Consider the following 19,633-nt stretch of genomic DNA (forward strand, 5'->3'; position numbering starts at 1 on the left):
CAGGAACGTCAGCCTTCCTGCTCCTCTGATGCTGCTTGGCCTGCTGTGTTCATCCAGCTCTGCACCTTGTTACGTCATTTAATAATGTCTTTTAGGGAGGGAAATCTGCCATCCTCACCTGATCTGGCCTACATGTGACTCCAGACCTACGGCAATGTTGTTAACTCTTAACTGCCCTCTGAGATAGACAAATAAATCCTGGCCTAGCCGGTGACACCCACATCCTGTGATCAAGTAAAAATAACCCACTGTTGTCACGAAAGCCTTTCATCCTTGGAACCATTCTGGAAAATCATGTCTGGATCCTTTCTGAATCCTCATATCCTTCCCTAAGTGTGCTGACAAGAACTAACCAGAGCCTTCCAAAGGTCAAGCATAACTTTCCAGTTTTTGTTCTTAATAATCTATTTAGAAAGTGAAAGTACCAATGCATCTTGTACATTGCACCCATTCATCAGTGTTGGAGGTGCTGAATGATGAAGCTCCAATCAAGATGAGGCTCCAATCAAGCTGGCTGTTTTATTCTAGATGGCGTTGAATTTCTTGAGTGTTGTTAGAGGAGCATTCAACCAGTCAAGTGGAGAGTATTCCATTACAGTCTTGACTTGTGCCCCATGGACAGATTTTAAGAGTCATGAGTTGAGTTACTCGCTGTAGGATTCATTGCCTCTCACCTGCTCTTGTAGATTCAGTAATGATATGATCCAGTTAGATTTCTGGTCAATGGTAACACCCAGGAGGTTGATGTTGGGGGAATTGAGCAACAATAATACCATTTAAATTCAAGAGGAGTTAGTTAGGTTCTCACTTGTTGGACTTGGTCATTGCAAGGCACAAAATATGACTTGTAAAAGTTACTTGCTACTTAATCAGCCTGAGCCTGAATATTGTCTACATCTTGCAGCACATGGACATGAATGGCTTCCGTATCTAAGGAGTCGTGAGTGATGCTGAATATTGTGCAATCGACAAAGAACATCCCCTGTTCTGACCTTAGTGTTGGGCGGTTATTGATGAAGCAGCTCAAAATGTTTGAATACTGGACATTGCCCTGGGATTCTTGTGGAACAGTGGTAGTGACTCTATCTCTGAGCCAGGAGGCCTAAGTTCAAGCCCCATCTGTGCCAGAGGTGTCTAATAACATCACTGAACGGTTTGGATAGAAAATGTCTACCCCATGGAATTCCATGAGGCGATGTACTGGGACTGAGATGTTTGTACCAGATATGACTCCAACGAGTGGAGAATTTTCCCTTTGCTTCCCATTATCTGCAATTTTTCCAGGTCTCCTTGATGCTATATCCAGTTAAATGCTGCCTTGATTTCATATGCAGTGACGTCAAATGTCATATATACTCTCCACTTGCCTCTGGAATTTAGTATTCTGTATATGTTTGGACCATCCTGAAGCAGTTCATGTACAAATGCAACAAAGATCTGGAAAATATCCGTGCTTGGGCTGACAAGTGACACACAAATGTCAGGCAATGAACATCAGCAATAAGAGACAATCTAACCTCTGCCCCTTGACATTCAAGGGTTTTACCATCACTGAATCCCCCATTATCAACATCCGGAGGGTTACCATTGACCAGAAACTAAATTGGATTTGCCACATAAACACAGTGACTACAAGAGCAGGTTAGAGGCTAGGAATACTGCGACGAGTAACTTACCTCCTGACTAGCCAAAGCCTGTCCACCATCTACAAGGCACAAGTCGGGAGTGTGATGGAATTCTCTCCACTTGCCTGGATGTGTGCAGCCCCAAGAACACTCAAAAACACTCAACAAAGCAGCCCGACTGATTCACACCACATCCACAAATACCCACTCCCTCCAACCCTTACAGTCAGTGCAGCAGTGCATACCATCTATAAGATGCAGCGCAGAAATTCACCAAAGACCCTTCCATCTAGAAGGACGAGGGCAGCAGGTACATGGGAACACCACCCCTTGCTAATTGCCCTTCAAGCCACTTACCATCCTGTCTTGGAAATGTATTGCCAGTCCATCACTGTCGCTGGGTCAGAATTCTAGAATTCCCTCCCTGTGGACTGCAGTGGTTCAAGAAGACACCATATCACCACCATCTCAAGGGCAACTAGGGATGGGCAATAAATGCTGGCCAACCAGTGATGTCCACGTTCCATGGGTAAATAAAAAAAGCCATGTTATAATTACTTCAAGAGGCCAGATCCCCTGGCAGAACCCAAACTGAGCATCAGTGAGTGGATTATTTTTATGTAGGTATCACTGTTAATGTCACCTTCCATCGCTTTACTGATGATTTAGAGTAGACTGATAGGGTGGTAATTGGCTGGATTCGATTAGTCTTACTTCTGTGGCCATGAAACATCTGGATAATTTTCTATATTCTAGGGTATATCCCAGTGTTGTAAGTGCACTGGGACAGCTTGGTTAGGTCTCACCAATGTAGAGGAGGGCCTCATCCAGTGTCACAACGACTCCACCCAGAAACTGCAGGAACAGCACCTCATATTCTGCCTTGGGAGCCTACAACCCAATGGTCTCAATGTGGACACTACTAGCTTCAAAATTTCCCTCTCATCCCTGCCACCTCGACCTGTCCATCTTCTCTCCCACCTATCCGCTCCTCCCACCTCATGGACCAATCCCCACTACTCCCTACCTGCACTCACCTATCACCATCCCACCCCTCCTCCCTCTCTTTATTTCAGAGCCACCTTCCCCCTTCCCCATTTCTGAAGAAGGGTCCTCACCCGAAACGTCAACTTTCCTGCTCCTCTGATGCTGCCTGGCCTGCTGTGTTCCTCCAGCTCCATACTGTGTTATCTCAGACTCCAGCATCTGTGGCTCTTACTATCTCTCACTTTTACCTAGACCTGGTGCTGCTCCTGGCATGCCCTCCTGTCCATTGAACCAGTTTGATGGCCTCACTGGATGGTATTGGCAGAATTGGTGACATACTGAGCCATGAGTATGCTCATACTCATTGTGTGTTGAATGCTGATAAGACTACCAGTACCATAGCAATAACTTTGAATCTGTGACTGTGGACAGAAACATAATTTCAGGCCCTGGTGTCAGGGGACCATTGTTGCAATGGGAACCATAAAAATTAAGTCCAATTTTGTCTTGGCTGATCTCTAGTTTTTAACCTATCTTTCTAATCAACCTGTTCAGAGATGTGGTTACATACCCCTGGAACAGGTGGAACTTAACCCTGGGCCTCCAGTCCAAGTATAGGAACACTACCACTTCACCATGCGAGGTGCACCCCTGAGCTCTACTTATCACTCACAGTTACTGAGCAGCTGGAAGGAGCATGAACTCTGGCCAATTGCCCTGGTCGTGTGATCCAAGGGCCCAGAAGGAAGTAGTAACCAAGCTGGTGCTTTAACTCAGGTTGTTGAACTTGTCCCAGATTGGCAATGGAGCATGGGATTTTCCTGGCCTGTATGACTCACTATTTCACTTGGCAATGCCCCTCACAACAGTAAGCCCTCAGGAAGCAGGAACCTCCGTTAAAGAGAGTTGGGGTGCTAGTGCAGAATTGATGGGCTGATTAACCTTGAACTGCGCTTCAACATTCAATAATCCAGGGCAGTACTATATCATTGGTTTATGCTGCCAGCTGTGTGTTTCTTACTGTTTTAAAAATGTTCTTATTCATTAAAAAGTTGTAAAAGCAGCAAGGGGGAGTGATTTCAGCAAGCCTTGTCTTTCAAGGACAAAATGCAAGAAGCAGTGGGGAGTGACGTTCTCTTCACAATGCAGATCCAGAAACAAATAGTTGATATTGTGTAATAGAATCAAAAGGGCACAGGAGACCATTCAGCCTATTGAAAGCCTGCCAGTGCTCTGTAAAGCAATGCAGTTTGTGCCATCAGCTCCGTTCCTCACCGCACCCCCCCCCCTCCCCTCATAGGTCTTTTTCAGTTAGTTAGGTTTTATATCTGAATTACATTTATGGTGCCTTTTTAAAAGGGTGTGGGTAGAGTGAAGGTGGGGGTGGATGGTACTTCTGGAGCCTTCTTCCTGTAGGTGCCATGAGGCCAGTCTTTATTGCTTTTATCAAAACAGGCAGGGCCCTAACTGCTTGTGGAATGGTGCAGTATGGTTTGAGTAAGTTCAGTGACAAGCTAATGGATTTATAGTGATTGCTGGTCAGATGCGCAGCTCTGACTGGGTTCCTCAGTGCCCACACTGGGGTGTGGCTGGGAAGCAGTAACGCAGACGTCAGAGCCCTGCCTCTTAGAAGTTTGTGCTCCGCACCGGCAGCAGCAGCAACTTTGGATCTGTGATTGTGGAGAGGGAGGGAGAGATGGAGGGATGGTGAGGGAGCTTTTGTAAAAAGGGAAACAGAACTTCATAAATAATTCTTCAGTGCTTTGATGTGTAATCTGGCAGAGAGCCCCAGGCTCATCTTGCTGTGCAGACACAGCATTGGTTGTGTGAAAGACACTGGAATCAGTGTACGGAATTCCATTGAAAAGAAAAGCTCTCACCATTTATTCGAGGTAGGTCGGTATTGGTTCTCAAGTTAGCTGCTGTTGAAAGCTCCTGTTAACTTTATGTCCCACAATGTCTTTGCCAATGAAGGACCCATCTGTTTTCTCTTTAGATAGTTAATTTAAAGCACATTGTGCAGGAGCTGTGGGCTGTTGAAAGATGATGGCTTAAAGGTTGCTACTTTGAGACACAAATATTTTCATTTTGACTGCTGCTTTCTACATAGTTCTCCATAATTGCTCTGTTTCAGCACATACCTCAAAGTGACCATTATTTGCTAGCTTAACTTGTGAGCGCATTGAAGCATTGTAAAATCTTGTCCTGTATTTTTGTTCCCACATTAACATTCAGTAAAAGATAAAAAGTGATTGTCAGTGACTTAACGTGAGGCACCCTCTGGTGATAATTGTCGCCCACATCCTTTATCCTGGTGAAGGTCATAGTTCAGGTTAATGTCCTGCATCCATGGCCTTGTGAATGTGGCTGGCTAAATGATTGTCTAATGTTCAAAGAGCCTGGATTTAATTTTCTGTCAGTGCAAACTGCTTAACCTTTTTGTGAGACACTGCTGTGTGACTGGTGTGTCAGTTAGACACTCCTCTGGCCAGTAGTGCTGGGAAATCTCTCAAGTACATAGTTGAGGGGATCCCTGGACTGTATTTGACGGAGTTGTCTGTGCTTTCCAGCTTCATTGATGAAGATTAATTCTCTTCAAGCTTTTCAATTTGTGTTTTCTTTCAGAGGCTGGGGAAGCAGACCTGATGTCTTATGGATTGTTGCAAAGAGACTAGGTGGTTTCTAAAATATTGTTGGATACGTTGTGTAACCTACAGAAACCTTCTGGAAGCGGTTGATTTTAGAAATAAAAGTATTTGGTGAGAGGCTCAGACTTTTGGGAGACATTTTTCTCCAGTTAAATTTGAAAAGGCAGCAGCAGTGTAGGTTGCAGTGTGACACTATAGAAAACTTTGTTCCACTCAACATTGTTCTGCACAGAATGGATTGCCTTTTTGCAACAGTTCTTTGTGTGGGTTGAAGTGCTGTAGAGTCTGAACTTTGTCTTGAACTTATAAAATGGTGGCAATTTGTTTCCCACTTTTGACTAAGCTTATCTGTGATTCGCTTTATAGGTGTGAAGAAGGTTTGGTCTATTTCCCATCTATAATGATAAAAATCTGCGCCAGAACTTTAAATAGCAGCAAAAAAAAATCAAGTGTGAATCTCCTCTTGATGCTGATTACAGTGACGAGCGAGATGCAAATGTGGTGTGATTGAATCCTGTAAGCTGTTTCTCTAAATATAACCTCGTGATCTCTGGTTGATTGTTTTAAAGTTTGCTGTAAGTCTAGGTAAGATGCAGGTGGTTAGTTAATGTATCCAAAAGACAGATTCCAGAAATGCAGTGTTTTCTATATGAAGTGGCTCCAAAATAATTTGATTTGTCTTTTAATTTCTCAGAAAGACGGAAGCTGCTTTTATAATGACTATGTCTGAGGTCAGAGTCTGGGAGACTGATCCCTGCCTTTACGACTTTTCCATTATCTAAGAATTAGAATCACAGATCTTAACGTACTGCCTCTGGAATGAAGCAGGATGTAATGGTGTCACTTCTGGGGAGGTTGCAATGTAGCAAGATTCCAACCAATACACGCAAGGCTATTAACACAGTTAACGAAGGAGTAAATTCAGATTTGCTAAAGTAAGAGACCTAAGGGTTCAGGTACATAATTCTTTGAAATATGCATCACATGTACACAAAGTGGTCAAGAAGGCATTTAACACGCGTGCCTTCAATCCTTAGACCTTTGAGTATAAGAGTTGGAAAGAAATTTTGAGGTTATACAGGACATTGGTGAGGCCTCTTCTGGAATACTGTGTCCTGTTCTGTTCCTCCTGCCATAGGACAGATACTATTAAACTGGAACCGCAAGAACTGCAGATGCTGTAAATCGGGAACAAGAACAGAAGTTGCTGGAAAAGCTCAGCAGATCTGGCAGCATCTGTGAAGGAGCAAACAGAGTTAATGTTTCAGGTCCGGTGACCCTTCCTCAGAACTGGAACTCCAATCAAATTAGAGAGGGTTCAGGAAAGATTTACCAGGATGTTGCCAGGAATGGAGGGTTTGAGCTATAAAGATAGGCTGGATAGGCTGGGGTTAAAATCGAATCAGAGATAGTAGGAACTTTTTTTCTGAAGGATCTCAACCCCTTTTCTGATGAAGGGTCTAGGCCCGAAACGTCAGCCTCTCTGCTCCTATGATGCTGCTTGGCCTGCTGTGTTCATCCAGCCCTGCACCTTGTTGTCTTGGATAGGCTGGGACTTGTTTCACTGGAGCATAGGAGGTTGACGGGTGACCTTTATAGAGGTTTATAACATCATGAAGGGCATGGATAAGGCGAATAGTAAGGGTCTTTTCCCTAGGTTGGGGGAATTCAAAACAAGGGAGCATAGTTTTTAAGGTGAGAGGAGGAAGTTTTAAAAAACACATGAAGGGCAGAGTGGTTCATATGTGGAATGAACGGGCAGAGGAAGTAGTGGATGCTGGTACAGTTAAAACATTTAAAAGACATTTGGATAAGTACATGAATAGGAAAGGTCTGGAGGAATATGGGCCAAATGCAGGCAAGTGGGACCACTTTAGCTTGGGAATATGGTCGGTGTGGACTAATTGGACTGAAGGCTCAGTTCCCATGCTGTATGACTATGACTTTATGATTACCATAGGTGTGTGTACCCATTGTCTGAGGGACTACTGAGCCTTGCAATCCAAGAAGGTTTCACTCCTGGCCTGTGCTTGATTTGCCAATCCTATAGGAGACTATGCTGAATGATCTCTCCTCCAGAAAGGCTGTTGGCCTGTGGGTCAAATGAGTGCTTAAAAACTGAGATGAATAATAATTATTTTGTCAGGCAAGGAAATGGAGCTAAGACAGATAAATGGAGTTAAGAAGCAGATGTCCCAATTGAATGCCAAATTCACTCAAGGGCTGAATAATCTACTTCTGTCTCTATAACCACTTGTGTGGCAGAAGGAAAGTTATTGGTGCACCTCACTCCTGATCACTAAGGCAAGTGTTTCATTATCAATGACAATCTGCTCAGGACCCCAGCAGCCTGAGAACCACTGAAAGAATGAAGCTAAAAGTCATGTAGTTCTTACACTCACAGTAAATGTTGAAAGCTAGGAGATATGTCGAGCCAGGTTTAACTGTGCTACTTTCACAGTTGATTAGCCCACTGGTAGAAATTGTCTGGACTCAAAGATGAAAAATAATCATTTAGCACAGTTACCAGGAATATCAACACAGTGTTCATATTCTCAAAGCTCTTGCATAAATATTTGTTGCTGGTGGGTGGAGATTAAATGATGGAAGCTGTGACTGCTGTGCTATTACCCATTATTTCTTAATCCATGGGGTGTGGGTGTCACTGATAAGTCCAATCTTTGCTGTCCATCCTTAATTGCCCTTTGAGAAGGAGATGGTTGCCGTCTTCTTGAACAGCTGCTGATGTGGGTAACTCTGAGAGTGTTGTTAGGAAATGAATTCCGATTGAAAACTCAATGACATGTGGAGATGGCCACCCACGTTAACTATGTATCAGTTCCCTTGGAATTTGCAGCACCATGCTGTGTTGACCTTGTCTGTCACAGTGAGAACCCCCTGAATGGGAGGGTCATTGTTCTCTTCCCCCCTCTACATTTGTCACCATTGGTCAGCCAATACGTCCCAGGATCTCTGACCTCCAGGATCTCCCATTATTGGTCAACAGCCTGCGACACATCACCTTTCCAAACCAATATGAAAGCAAACAAACTCTTTTTGAGATAGTAGGAACTGCAGATGCTGGAGAATCTGAGACAACAAGGTACAGAGCTGGATGAACACAACAGGCCAAGCAGCATCATAGGAGCAGGAAAGCTGACGTTTCAGGCCTAGACCCTTCTTCAGAAATGGAGGAGGGGAAGGGGGTTCTGAAATAAATAGGGAGAGAGGGGGAGGCGGATGGAAGATGGATAGAGGAGAAAATAGGTGGAGAGGAAACAGACAGGTCAAAGAGGCGGGGATGGAGCCAGTAAAGGTGAGTGTAGGTGGGGAGGTAGGGAGGAGATAGGTCAGTCCAGGGAGGACGGACAGATCAAGGGGGCGGGATGAGGTTAGTAGGTAGGAGATGGGGCTGCGGCTTGAGGTGGGAGGAGGGGTAGGTGGGAGGAAGAACAGGTTAGGGAGGCGGGGACGAGCTGGGCTGGTTTTGGGATGCAGTAGGGGGAGGGGAGATTTTGAAGCTTGTGAAGTCCACATTGATACCATTGGGCTGCAGGGTTCCCAAGCGGAATATGAGTTGCTGTTCCTGCAACCTTCGGGTGGCATCATTGTGGCACTGTAGGAGGCCCAGGATGGACATGTCGTCTGAGGAATGGGAGGGGGAGTTGAAATGGTTCGCGACTGGCAGGTGCAGTTGTTTATTGCGAACCGAGCGTAGGTGTTCTGCAAAGCGGTCCCCAAGCCTCCGCTTGGTTTCCCCGATGTAGAGGAGGCCACACCGGGTACAGCGGATACAGTATACCACATTAGCAGATGTGCAGGTGAACATCTGCTTGATATGGAAAGTCTACACTCACCCTTACTGGCTCCATCCCCGCCTCTTTGACCTGTCTGTTTCCTCTCCACCTATCTTCTCCTCTATCCATCTTCTATCCGCCTCCCCCTCTCTCCCTATTTATTTCAGAACCCCCTTCCCCTCCCCCATTTCTGATGAAGAGTCTAGGCCCGAAACGTCAGCCTTCCTGCTCCTACGATGCTGCTTGGCCAGCTGTGTTCATCCAGCTCTGCACCTTATTGTCTCAAACTCTTTTTGATTTTGATTTGATTTTGATTTTATTGTCATGTGTACCAAAATACAGTGAAAAGCTTTGTTTACAAGTGGTACAGGCAGATCACAGCAAGCAAAGGATGTACAGATCCCAAAAAGACTGAGAAGCATACAGGTTACATTGCAGGTTACATTACTGGAGGCTACAGTCCATTCAACAGTCTGATAACACCAGGAAGAAGCTGTTTCTGAACGTGCTTGTGCATGTGTTTAGGCTTCTGTATCTTCTGCCTGACAGAAGAGGTTTAGGAGATCATTACCGGCGTGTGATAGGTCTTTGATGATGTTGGCCGCCTTTCCGCAGCAATGAGCCATGTAAATAGTGTCCATGGATAGAAGGTTGGCTTCTGTGATGGTCTGGGCTGTGCACACAACCTTCTATAGTTTCTTACGGTCCTGGGCAGAGCAGTTGCCATTCCAGGCCGTTATGCACCCGGACAGTATGCTTTCAATGGTGCATCTGTAGAAGTTGGTAAGGGACCTTATGGACACAACAAATTTCCTGAGCTGCCTGAGAAAGAAGAAGCATTGTTGTGCCTTCTTGACTGTTGCATCTACATGGGAAGTCCAGGTCTGGTCATCGGTTATCGTCACTCCGAGGAACTTGATGCTGTTCGTTCTCTCAACCTCACTTCCGTTGATATAGTCTGAAGTCAATGATCAGTTCTTTAGTTTTGCCAACATTGAGAGACAGATTGTTTTCATTGTACCAAGTCACCAAGCTCTCTATCTCCCTTCTGCATTTTGACTCATCGTTGTTAGATATCAATCCCACTACGGTGGTGTTGTCAGCGAACTTGTAGAAGGTGTCCATTCGGAATTTAGCAACACAGTCGTGTGTGTACAGAGTGTACAGTAGGGGGCTGAGGAAGCATGCAGTGTTGAGTATTATTGTGGAGGAGGTACAGTTACCTATCCTCACTGATTGCAGTCTGTAGGTCAGAAATCTGAGGATCCAATTGCAGAGGACAGAACTGAGACCAAGGTCACGCAGTTTGAGATCAGTCTGGAGGGGATAATGGTGTGGAGGGTGAAGCTGTAGCCAACGAGCAGGAGTCTGATACGGATGTCTTTGTTGTCCAGATGTTCCAGGGATGAGCGTAAGGCTAGGGATATGGCATTCTCAGTGGACCGGTTATGTCAGTAGGTAAAGGGGATTGAGGCAGGTTGGGAGTTTGTAGCTGATGTGGGCCATCACCAGCCTCTCGAAGCACTTCATGATTATTGAAGTCAGTGCTGTTGGTCAGTAGTCATTAAGGCGAAAACCTGGTTTCAGTTTGGCTGGGGTCGATGTTATGTTTGGGAAGCCCTGAAGTGCCTCTTGTCTTCGAGGTGTGAGTTTTAGAGTGGTGTGGATAGGTGCTAGGTGAAGATCAATGCAGAGAAGTGTGAGGTGATACACTTTGGTGGGAGGAACATGGAGAAACAATATAAAATATAGGGCACAATTCCAGAGACAGTGTAGGGGCAGAGCGATCTGAGTGTATATCTGCACATTCATTGAAGGTGGTAGGATTGTTGGAGAGTGTGATTAATAAAGCGCACAGAGCCCTCAGAGTGATTAATAGGAGCATAGAGTACAAGGGCAAGGAGGTGATGACTTGTTTAAGATACTTGTATTGTGTTCAGTTCTGGGTGCCGCACTATTGGAAGGATTGTGATCACATTGGAGAGAGTGCAGAAGGGATTTAAAAGAATGGTTTCAGGGATGAAAATTCTCAGTTATGAGGATAGGTTGGAGAAGTTAGGTGGATTAGCCATGCTCAATTACCCATAGTGTCCAGAGATATGCAGGGTAGGTGGATTAGCTATGGGAAATGCAGGGTTACAGAGATGGAGTGCATCTGGATGGGATGCTCTTCAGAGGGCCGAATGGCCTGCTTCCACACTGTCAGGATTCTATGATTCTAAGTTGAGACTGTTCTTCTTGGAGATAAGGAGTTTCAATATCAGGAGGGGGTTGGATAGAGTAGATAGTGAGAAACTTCCCACTCAGAAAGACATCAAGAATGAGAGGGCACAGATTTAAAGTGATTGGAAAAGAAGCGATTGTGATGTGAGAACTGCCTGGAAATGTAGTGGAGGAATTGAAGCATTCAAGAGGGCATTGGATGGTTATTTGAATCGGAACAGTGTGCAAGGGTCTGGAGTAAAAAGCTGGAGAATGGCATTAAGTCATAAAACTTGTTGGAGAGCCAGTGTAGGCACAATGGGCCAAATAGCTTCCTTCTGCACTGTAATACTTCAGTGATTCTGAGCGATACCATTTGAAATTATATACATTTATATTTATAAACCAATGCAGTCAATTAGAGAGAACGCCACAAACACACAATTTTTAACACAAATTGTTTCCAGCAGTGTCTGGGAAATGCACCTTGAATTGCTGGAGACTCCAGGGCAGTTTAGTCAACTTCACAACACCCACCATCAATTCTTGCTCTAGATATGCTCAGGCCAGTGATGGCCAATGGAGAAAATGTCAAAATGTCAAAACTCTACCCCTGGAAGAGGAGCAAAGTGTAGAGGACCTTTCTTTTTAAAACAAAAAGATATTTCTATTGATTGGATAGAGCAGGAACATAAAGAGGTCTAACTCCGATGACCCAGACTGGCAGAACAGAACCAAATCATCGCTGTCAAACCTTACTTCTGAACTTCTTGCCAAGTCAGATTTCAAAAATTGTCAGATCTTTTGGAGTTACTCAAAGATCATTTGTAGAGTGAGCTGTTCATCATTGCTGTTAGATGTCACTAATGGGCTCTAATTGGCATGAAGTCTTAATAGCTTTTTTTGTGTATTAATTAACTGCTGCCTGGTTTGTTAATGGTGTCTGCTTGTCTTTCTAAATGCAGAGCTGAAGATGATGGCTGCAGGAAACTATGCCAGCTTACCTCGTAAGATCCAAGCCAGTCGTAAGGGCTTGCTCCAATCTTCGATGGACGTGCTCAATATCAGAGACACTCTCACCAGTCAGCTTTCCAGCTCAATCCAGAGTATTTCCATTCATGGCACACTGCCAAGAAAGAAAAACAGGAAGGTGTCTATGATACCTGGTGGCACATACAGTCCCATAGGAAACCATCCACAATCTTTACCAACCCAGTTACACAAAATGTCATTGTCTAATGACATAATTGAGGAGCAGCCATTACAAGAGGTCCCAGAATTCCATTCCAGGTAAGTGATTACGCCAATACACCAGGAGTGGGATGGGGACATCAGGATGGAACTGTGAAAGGTACCGCTCAGCGTGTCTGCCTGAAGATGCTTGTATGCTAAAATCCACCATCATTGAGATGTTCGTAGGGCCTAATTCATTTTAGTGTTTTATTAACAGTAGCTTTGCCAAACTGTGCATCAACTCTCTGTGACTAGGTTGGTCGTGAGGTGTGCATATTTTTTGTCAGGGAAGCTCTAGTACAGCTCAGAGACTATTAAAAACTAAACTGGGTTTCTTCAAGAATCAAATAACCAGCTGGCCAAAGAAAGTAATCACTAGTTTTTCTGCCCCTTGTATCAGCTGCAGCGAACTGCATTCCTTGAAGGAATAAGGTGGGCACTGTCCTTGGCACTGCCAACTCCACTTTTGAACCACGTGTAGGATGGGGAGAGGGCTGTCATAGCTTAACACAATATCTGGCATCCTCAGTACTTGGCTAGATGACTAAGGATAGGGACCAAAAGAGCTGCAGATGCTGTAAATCAAAAACAAAAACGGAAGTTGCTGGAAAAGCTTAGCGGGTCTGGCAGCATCTGTGAAGAAAAATCGGAGAACTGAGGAAGGGTCACCGGACCTGAAACGTTAACTCTGATTTTATCTTCACTGATGCTGGTAGACCTGCTGAGCTTTTCCAGCAACTTCTGTTATTGTTTCTGACTAAGGATAGGGTCTATCCAAATGAAATCTAATCCGAGTTCCTCTGCTCTGATCCTGCCACTTCTGTCTCTTTTCAGCTGTTCTTAAATACTTATCCTGAATTCCCAGCTTACAATAAAATAAACTTACTTTAATAAAATGAGCAGGACACAGTTAGGTTTAATTTGTTTGTTTCGCTGTCAAGCATCATTGGGTTTTGTAGGTAAATTCCTGATCAAAAGAGATATCATTACAAACCTCTGGAACATGTAGGACTTGAACATGGGGCCTCTAGCTCAGAGGTAGGGACACTACCACTGCACCACAGAGCCCTTTGGTTGTGTTTTGTATTACATGGTAAGTATTAACCTTGTCCTCTCCCCTGTATAATTCAACCATGTTTGACTGGCAGGCATTAAATAGCCTTGTGGAGGAACTGGAACTAATTGTGTTCAGAATATAATGAGATTATTAAAATAATTCAGGACACTTCTTCTATATAGCTTTCCCTGGTGGAGTCCATTCAGTATTAACACTGGGCCAAATAGCCCAAGAAAGTGAAAAGTATTGAAGATAAAAGGATCATCAAATTCAGATGAATAGGAGGGCGATTTTTTTAAATCACTCGTGGGACATAGTCTTCGCTGGCTGGGCCAGCATTTATTGACCATTCCAAGTTGCCCTGGAGAATGTGGAGTTGAGCTGCCTTCTTGAACAGCTGCAGCCCACCTGCTGGAGGCTGTCCCACAATGCACATAGGGAGGGAATTCCAGGATTTTGACCCAGTGACAATGAAGGAACAGTGATATATTTCCAAGTCAGGATGGTGAGTGGCTTGGAGGGGAACTTGCAGGTGGTGATGTTCCCATGTATCTGCTGCCCTTGTCCTTCTAGATGGAAATGGCTGTGGGTTTGGAAGGTGCTGTCTGAGGTGCTTTGGTGAATTTCTGTAGTGCTTCTTGTAGATAGTACACACTGCTGCGACTGAACGTTGGTGGTGGAGGGCATGGATGCGGTGCCAGTCAGGTGGACTGCTTTGTCCTGAATGTTGTCAAGTTTCTTGAGTGTGGTTGGAGCTGCACCCCTCCAGGCAAATGGAAGGTTTCCATCACACTCCTGACTTGTGCCTTGTAAATATTGGACAGACTCTGAGGAGTCATGAGGTGTGTTACTCATTGGATTATTCCTAGCCTCTGACCTGTGCTTGTAGCCATTGTGTTTATGTGGTGAGGCCAGTGTAGTTTCTGGTCAATGGTAATCCTCAGGATGTTGATAGTGGGGGATTCAGTGATGGTTGAATGTCAAGGGTCTGTGGCTAGATCATCTCTTATAGGATATGGTCATTGTGTTGCATGAATGTTACTTTCCATTTGTCAGCCCAAACCTGGATACTGTCCTGATCTTAGTGCGTTTGAACATGGACTGCTTCAGCATTTGAGGAGTCACAAATGGTGCTGATCATTGTGCAATCATCGGCGAACATTCCCCCATTTCTGACCTTATGCTGGAAGGAAGGTGATTTGAAAGAGCAGCTGAAGATGGTTGGGCCTAGAATATTACCCCAAGGAATTGCTGCAGAAGTGTCCTGGAGCTGAGATGACTGATCTCCAACACCACAACCACAGTTGTAAGAATGAGCATCCTCCGTTGTGAAGTGAATGTGTTAACATGAGGAGAGGACAGGAGTGGACTTTCTTGTAACACTTACCTTCACTTTCAGTAGTGATTGAATGATCCAGCCCTACTCAGTGTCTGAAACACCACATGAAAGGCATTGAGGTGTGAACTAGTGGAAGTCATGTGCCTGATGTCTGCATGAGATGTGTCCCAACACTAGGTGTTGCATTCAGGAAAGAAACGTATATAAGAAGTATCAAAAATAGTTATTTGCTTATATTCATTTTCCTTTTCTTAGTCTCCCTATTTGTCTTAATCTTCAAGCTGCGAGCCTTCAGTATGAGTAGGCTGTGTGCTCACCTTTGTTGCAGTTTATCAGCAACTAAACCTTAGTTAAGATGGAATAGCTTGTTTAGAGATGTTTACACTTATCATTGCCCCTGGCACGTTCCTGCAGGTTTGCTTGTCAGACTGAAAACATGCATTGTGCAATAATCTATTTGGAAAATCTTGTCTTCAGTGTTTATATGCAAAGAACAGTTAAGAACTGTATGATAAAGATCAATAAAAAAACTTATGGTCAAGGCTGACATGTTATCACATATTTTCACTCTGTAACTGTCCCATTCTGTGACTCATGCATTCTTTCCATTCCCAGTTTCTATCCATTTCTTTCTAGTCCATCCCAACTTCTGCTACGCTCATCCATTGTGCATCCTTCCCTCTTCCTGTCTCTCTGGTGGGCCAGGGATAGTAGGAACTGCAGATGCTGGAGAATCTGAGATAACAAGGTGTAGAGCTGAATGAACACAGCAGGCCAAGTCCCACCTATCCCCTCCTCCCACCTTAAGCCGCACCCCCATCTCCTACCTACTAACCTCACCCCGCCCCCTTGACCTGTCCGTCCTCCCTGGATTTGAATCAGAAATTGGCTAGCTGTAAGAAGACAGAGGGTGGTGGTTGATGGGAAATGTTCATCCTGGAGTTCAGTTACTAGTGGTGTACCTCAAGGATCTGTTTTGGGGCCGCTGCTGTTTGTCATTTTTATAAATGACCTGGATGAGGACATAGAAGGATGGGTTAGTAAATTTGCGGATGACAGCAAAGTCGGTGGAGTTGTGGATAGTGCGGAAGGATGTTGCAGGTTACAGAGGGACATAGATAAGCTGCAGAGCTGGGCTGAGAGGTGGCAAATGGAGTTTAATGCAGAAAAGTGTGAGGTGATTCACTTTGGAAGGAGTAACAGGAATACAGAGTACTGGGCTAATGGTAAGATTCTTGGTAGTGTGGATGAGCAGAGAGATCTCGGTGTCCATGTGCATAGATCCCTGAAAGTTGCCCCCCAGGTTGATAGGGTTGTTAAGAAGGCATACGGTGTGTTAGGTTTTATTGGTAGAGGGATTGAGTTTCGGAGCCATGAGGTCATGTTGCAGCTGTACAAAACTCTGGTGCGGCCGCACTTGGAGTATTGCATACAGTTCTGGTCACCGCATTATAGGAAGGATGTGGAAGCATTGGAAAGGGTGCAGAGGAGATTTACCAGGATGTTGCCTGGTATGGAGGGAAGGTCTTATGAGGAAAGGCTGAGGGACTTGAGGCTGTTTTCGTTAGAGAGAAGAAGGTTAAGAGGTGACTTAATAGAGACATACAAGATGATCAGAGGATTAGATAGGGTGGACAGTGGGAGCCTTTTTCCTTGGATGGTGATGGCTAGCACAAGGGAACATAGCTTTAAATTGAGGGGTGATAGATATAGGACAGATGTCAGAGATAGGTTCTTTACTCAGAGAAGTAAGGGCATGGAATGCCCTGCCTGCAAAAGTAGTAGACTCGCCAACTTTAAGGGCATTTAAATGGTCATTGGATAAACATATGGATGATAATGGAATGGTTTAGGTTAGATGGGCTTCAGATTGGTTTCACAGGTTGGCGCAACATCGAGGGCCAAAGGGCCTGTACAGCACTGTAATGTTCTATGTTCTATGGACTGACCTATCTCCTCCCTACCTCCCCACCTACACTCACCTTTACTGGCTCTATTCCCGCCTCTTTGACCTGTCTGTTTCCTCTCCACCTATCTTCTCCTCTATCCATCTTCTATCCGCCTCCCCCTCTCTCCCTATTTATTTCAGAACCCCCTTCCCCTCCCCCACTTCTGATGAAGTTTCTAGGCCCAAAACGTCAGCCTTCCTGCTCCTCTGATGCTGCTTGGCCTGCTGTGTTCATCCAGCTCTACACCTTGTTATCTTTGGTGGGCCACTTTTTATTGATACCCAAGCATGGATAGATTTCAGAACACAAAAAAATTGGGTGGGGCTCTTCTTCGGAATTTTTTCAAGCATTACTTTTTGATTTTCCGTGGCTCCTTTTTCATTCCCGCTAACTCATGTATTAGGTAATGTAGCTGAAATAACTCTACAGAGGCTGGTGTCCCATCACCAAGTCACCCTTTATTTACACGTGACTGTAGTAGAGTCATAGAGTCATACAGCACGGAAACAGACCCTTCGGTCCAATCAGTCCATGCCGAACATAACCCCAAACTGAACTAGTCCCACCTGTCTGCTCCTGGCCTATATCCTCCAAACCTTTCCAATTCATCTATCCATCCAAATGTCTTTTTAAATGTTGTAATTGTACCCGCATCCAACACTTCATCAGGAAGTTCATTCCACAGGCAAACGACCCTCTGTGTAAAAAGAATTGCCTCTTATGTTTTTTTTAAATTTCTCCTCTCGCTTTAAAAATGTGCCCCCTAGTCTTGAAATTTCCCATCTTGGGGAAAAGACAACTACCATCGAATCTATCTATACCTCTCATTATTTTATAAACTTCTGTCAGGTCACCTCTCAACCTCCTATGCTCCAGTGAAAAAAGTCCCAGCTTATCCAGCCTTTCCTTATAACTCAAACCTTCCATACCTGGCAACATCCTGGTAAATCTCTTCTGAGCCCTGTCCAGCTTAATAATATACTTCCTATAACTGGACGACCAGAACTGGATACAATATTCCAGAAGAGGCCTCAGCAATGTCCTGTATAATCTCAACATAATGTACCAACTCCTATACTCAAAGGATATACTCAATGAAGGCAAGCATGCCAAATGCTTTTTAACCACCCTGTCTATATGTGATGCAAACTTTAAAGAATTATGCACCTGCACCCCTAGGTCCCACTGTTCTACAACATGACCCAAGTCCCTACCATTAATTGTATAAGCCCTACCCTTGTTTGTTGTACTAAAATACAATACCTCGCATTTATCCAGATCGAACTTCATCTGCCATTTTTCAGCCCATTGATCCATTTGATCAAGATCCCTTTGTAATCGTAGAAAACCTTCCTCACTGCCTACAATGCCACTAATTTTGTTGTCATTCGCAACCATACTAACCATGCCTTCTATATTCTCATCCAAATCATTTATATAAATGACAAACAAAAGAAGACCCAGAACCGATCCCTGTAGAACACTGTTGGTCACAGGCCTCCAGTCCGAAAAGCAACCCTCCACCATTACTCACTGTCTCCTGCCATTAAGCCAATTTTGTATCCAATTGACAAGCTCACCCTGAATCCCATGTGACCTAACTTTACTAATTAGTCTACCATGTGAAACTTTGTCGAAGGTTTTACTAAATCCAAATAAACAAATTCTACTGCTTTCTCATCATCAACCTTTTTGGTAACTTCCTCAAAAAACTCAATCAATCAGTCAGTACTGCCTCTTCGCAGTCAGCTAACAAAGTGTCAGTACCTTTGACACTCCTCTTTTTTTATCTGTCAGCCAGGGCTCCCTGATTAGACCATATTAACAGCCCCAATCAGGGAACTCATATTCTGGCCACCTGGCTGACCTCACTACAATCACGCAGTAGCCACATGGTAATGATGCCTTCTACACTTGTGTTGACACATTTGGTAGACAACACAGAAATGAAATTAGAAAAATTCATCAATATCCTCAATTTAGCTTAAACCCACCATTTGACTTAAAGCCAAAACACACAAAGAAAACATTAGCTCCCTAGATGCCACAATATTTAAGTTGGCACAGGTCAACAGGCATAAGTCAGCAAATTTTTATTTTCAAAATAACTAAGACACATTTCCACACATTAAAAGGCATTACCTTAATTACACCTTCCAGAGATTGATGAAATCACGGCTAATGTGTTTCTAAAGCATGCACATAAAGCTAGAAGATTTTAACCCAAAGCAGTTAATATCCTTTTTAAGTACATCTCACATCTCAATCTCAATTTAAATTTAACAATTGGCATAGTGTTCATTTCAATTTAAACATCAACTTCTACCATTTTCACCCAAATAAAACCCCTCTGAAAATATGCAGCCTTAAGCTAGAGATTCCTCTTTCATTTGCAAGGAATTAATTATCTCAGTAATTTCACATTTTTCTGGCTAATGCACAACTGGATCTCTCTCCTTTGCAGCCTTTGTTTCTCCCCCTCCTTCTTACAGTGTTCCCGTCTCGTCCATCCCTTTGTAGCCTCCATGTTTCCCCTATCCCCTCACAGTATCCTCTTCTCCTCTGGTCCCCTTCCACCTCCTCTCTGCCCCATTCCCATTGCAGCCTCCTCCTCTTCCTGCCCACCTTACAGTGTTCCAATCTGCTCTCCCCTATCCTTTTCCCCTCCTTGACCACTTGTAATCAGACCCAATTCCTGACTGACAGTCTTTCAGCCCTGATATCTCTGGCAAAAGGATTCCTGCATATGGTCTTCTGTCCAGCCTTGGCAGCACCTGTTTTGGAGACCCTCCATAC

General features: G+C 44.3%; 1 protein-coding gene across 1 annotated transcript in view; it reads left to right on the forward strand.

The window, feature by feature from the left end:
* The first annotated feature begins 4,352 nt into the window (after positions 1–4,352).
* LOC109938255 (breast cancer anti-estrogen resistance protein 3 homolog) overlaps positions 4,353–19,633 on the forward strand; it is an 87,781-nt gene continuing 72,500 nt past the window's right edge. Inside the window, exons 1-2 of the mRNA XM_048602129.1 lie at positions 4,353–4,504; positions 12,225–12,549. Of these exons, the coding sequence (XP_048458086.1) occupies positions 12,233–12,549 (317 nt within the window). The 5' untranslated portion in view covers positions 4,353–4,504; positions 12,225–12,232. The remainder of the gene's footprint in view (positions 4,505–12,224; positions 12,550–19,633) is intronic.

Source organism: Rhincodon typus, chromosome 10, assembly GCF_021869965.1.
Source record: "Rhincodon typus isolate 14 chromosome 10, sRhiTyp1.1, whole genome shotgun sequence".
In the NCBI taxonomy this organism is placed as follows: Eukaryota; Metazoa; Chordata; class Chondrichthyes; order Orectolobiformes; family Rhincodontidae; genus Rhincodon; species Rhincodon typus.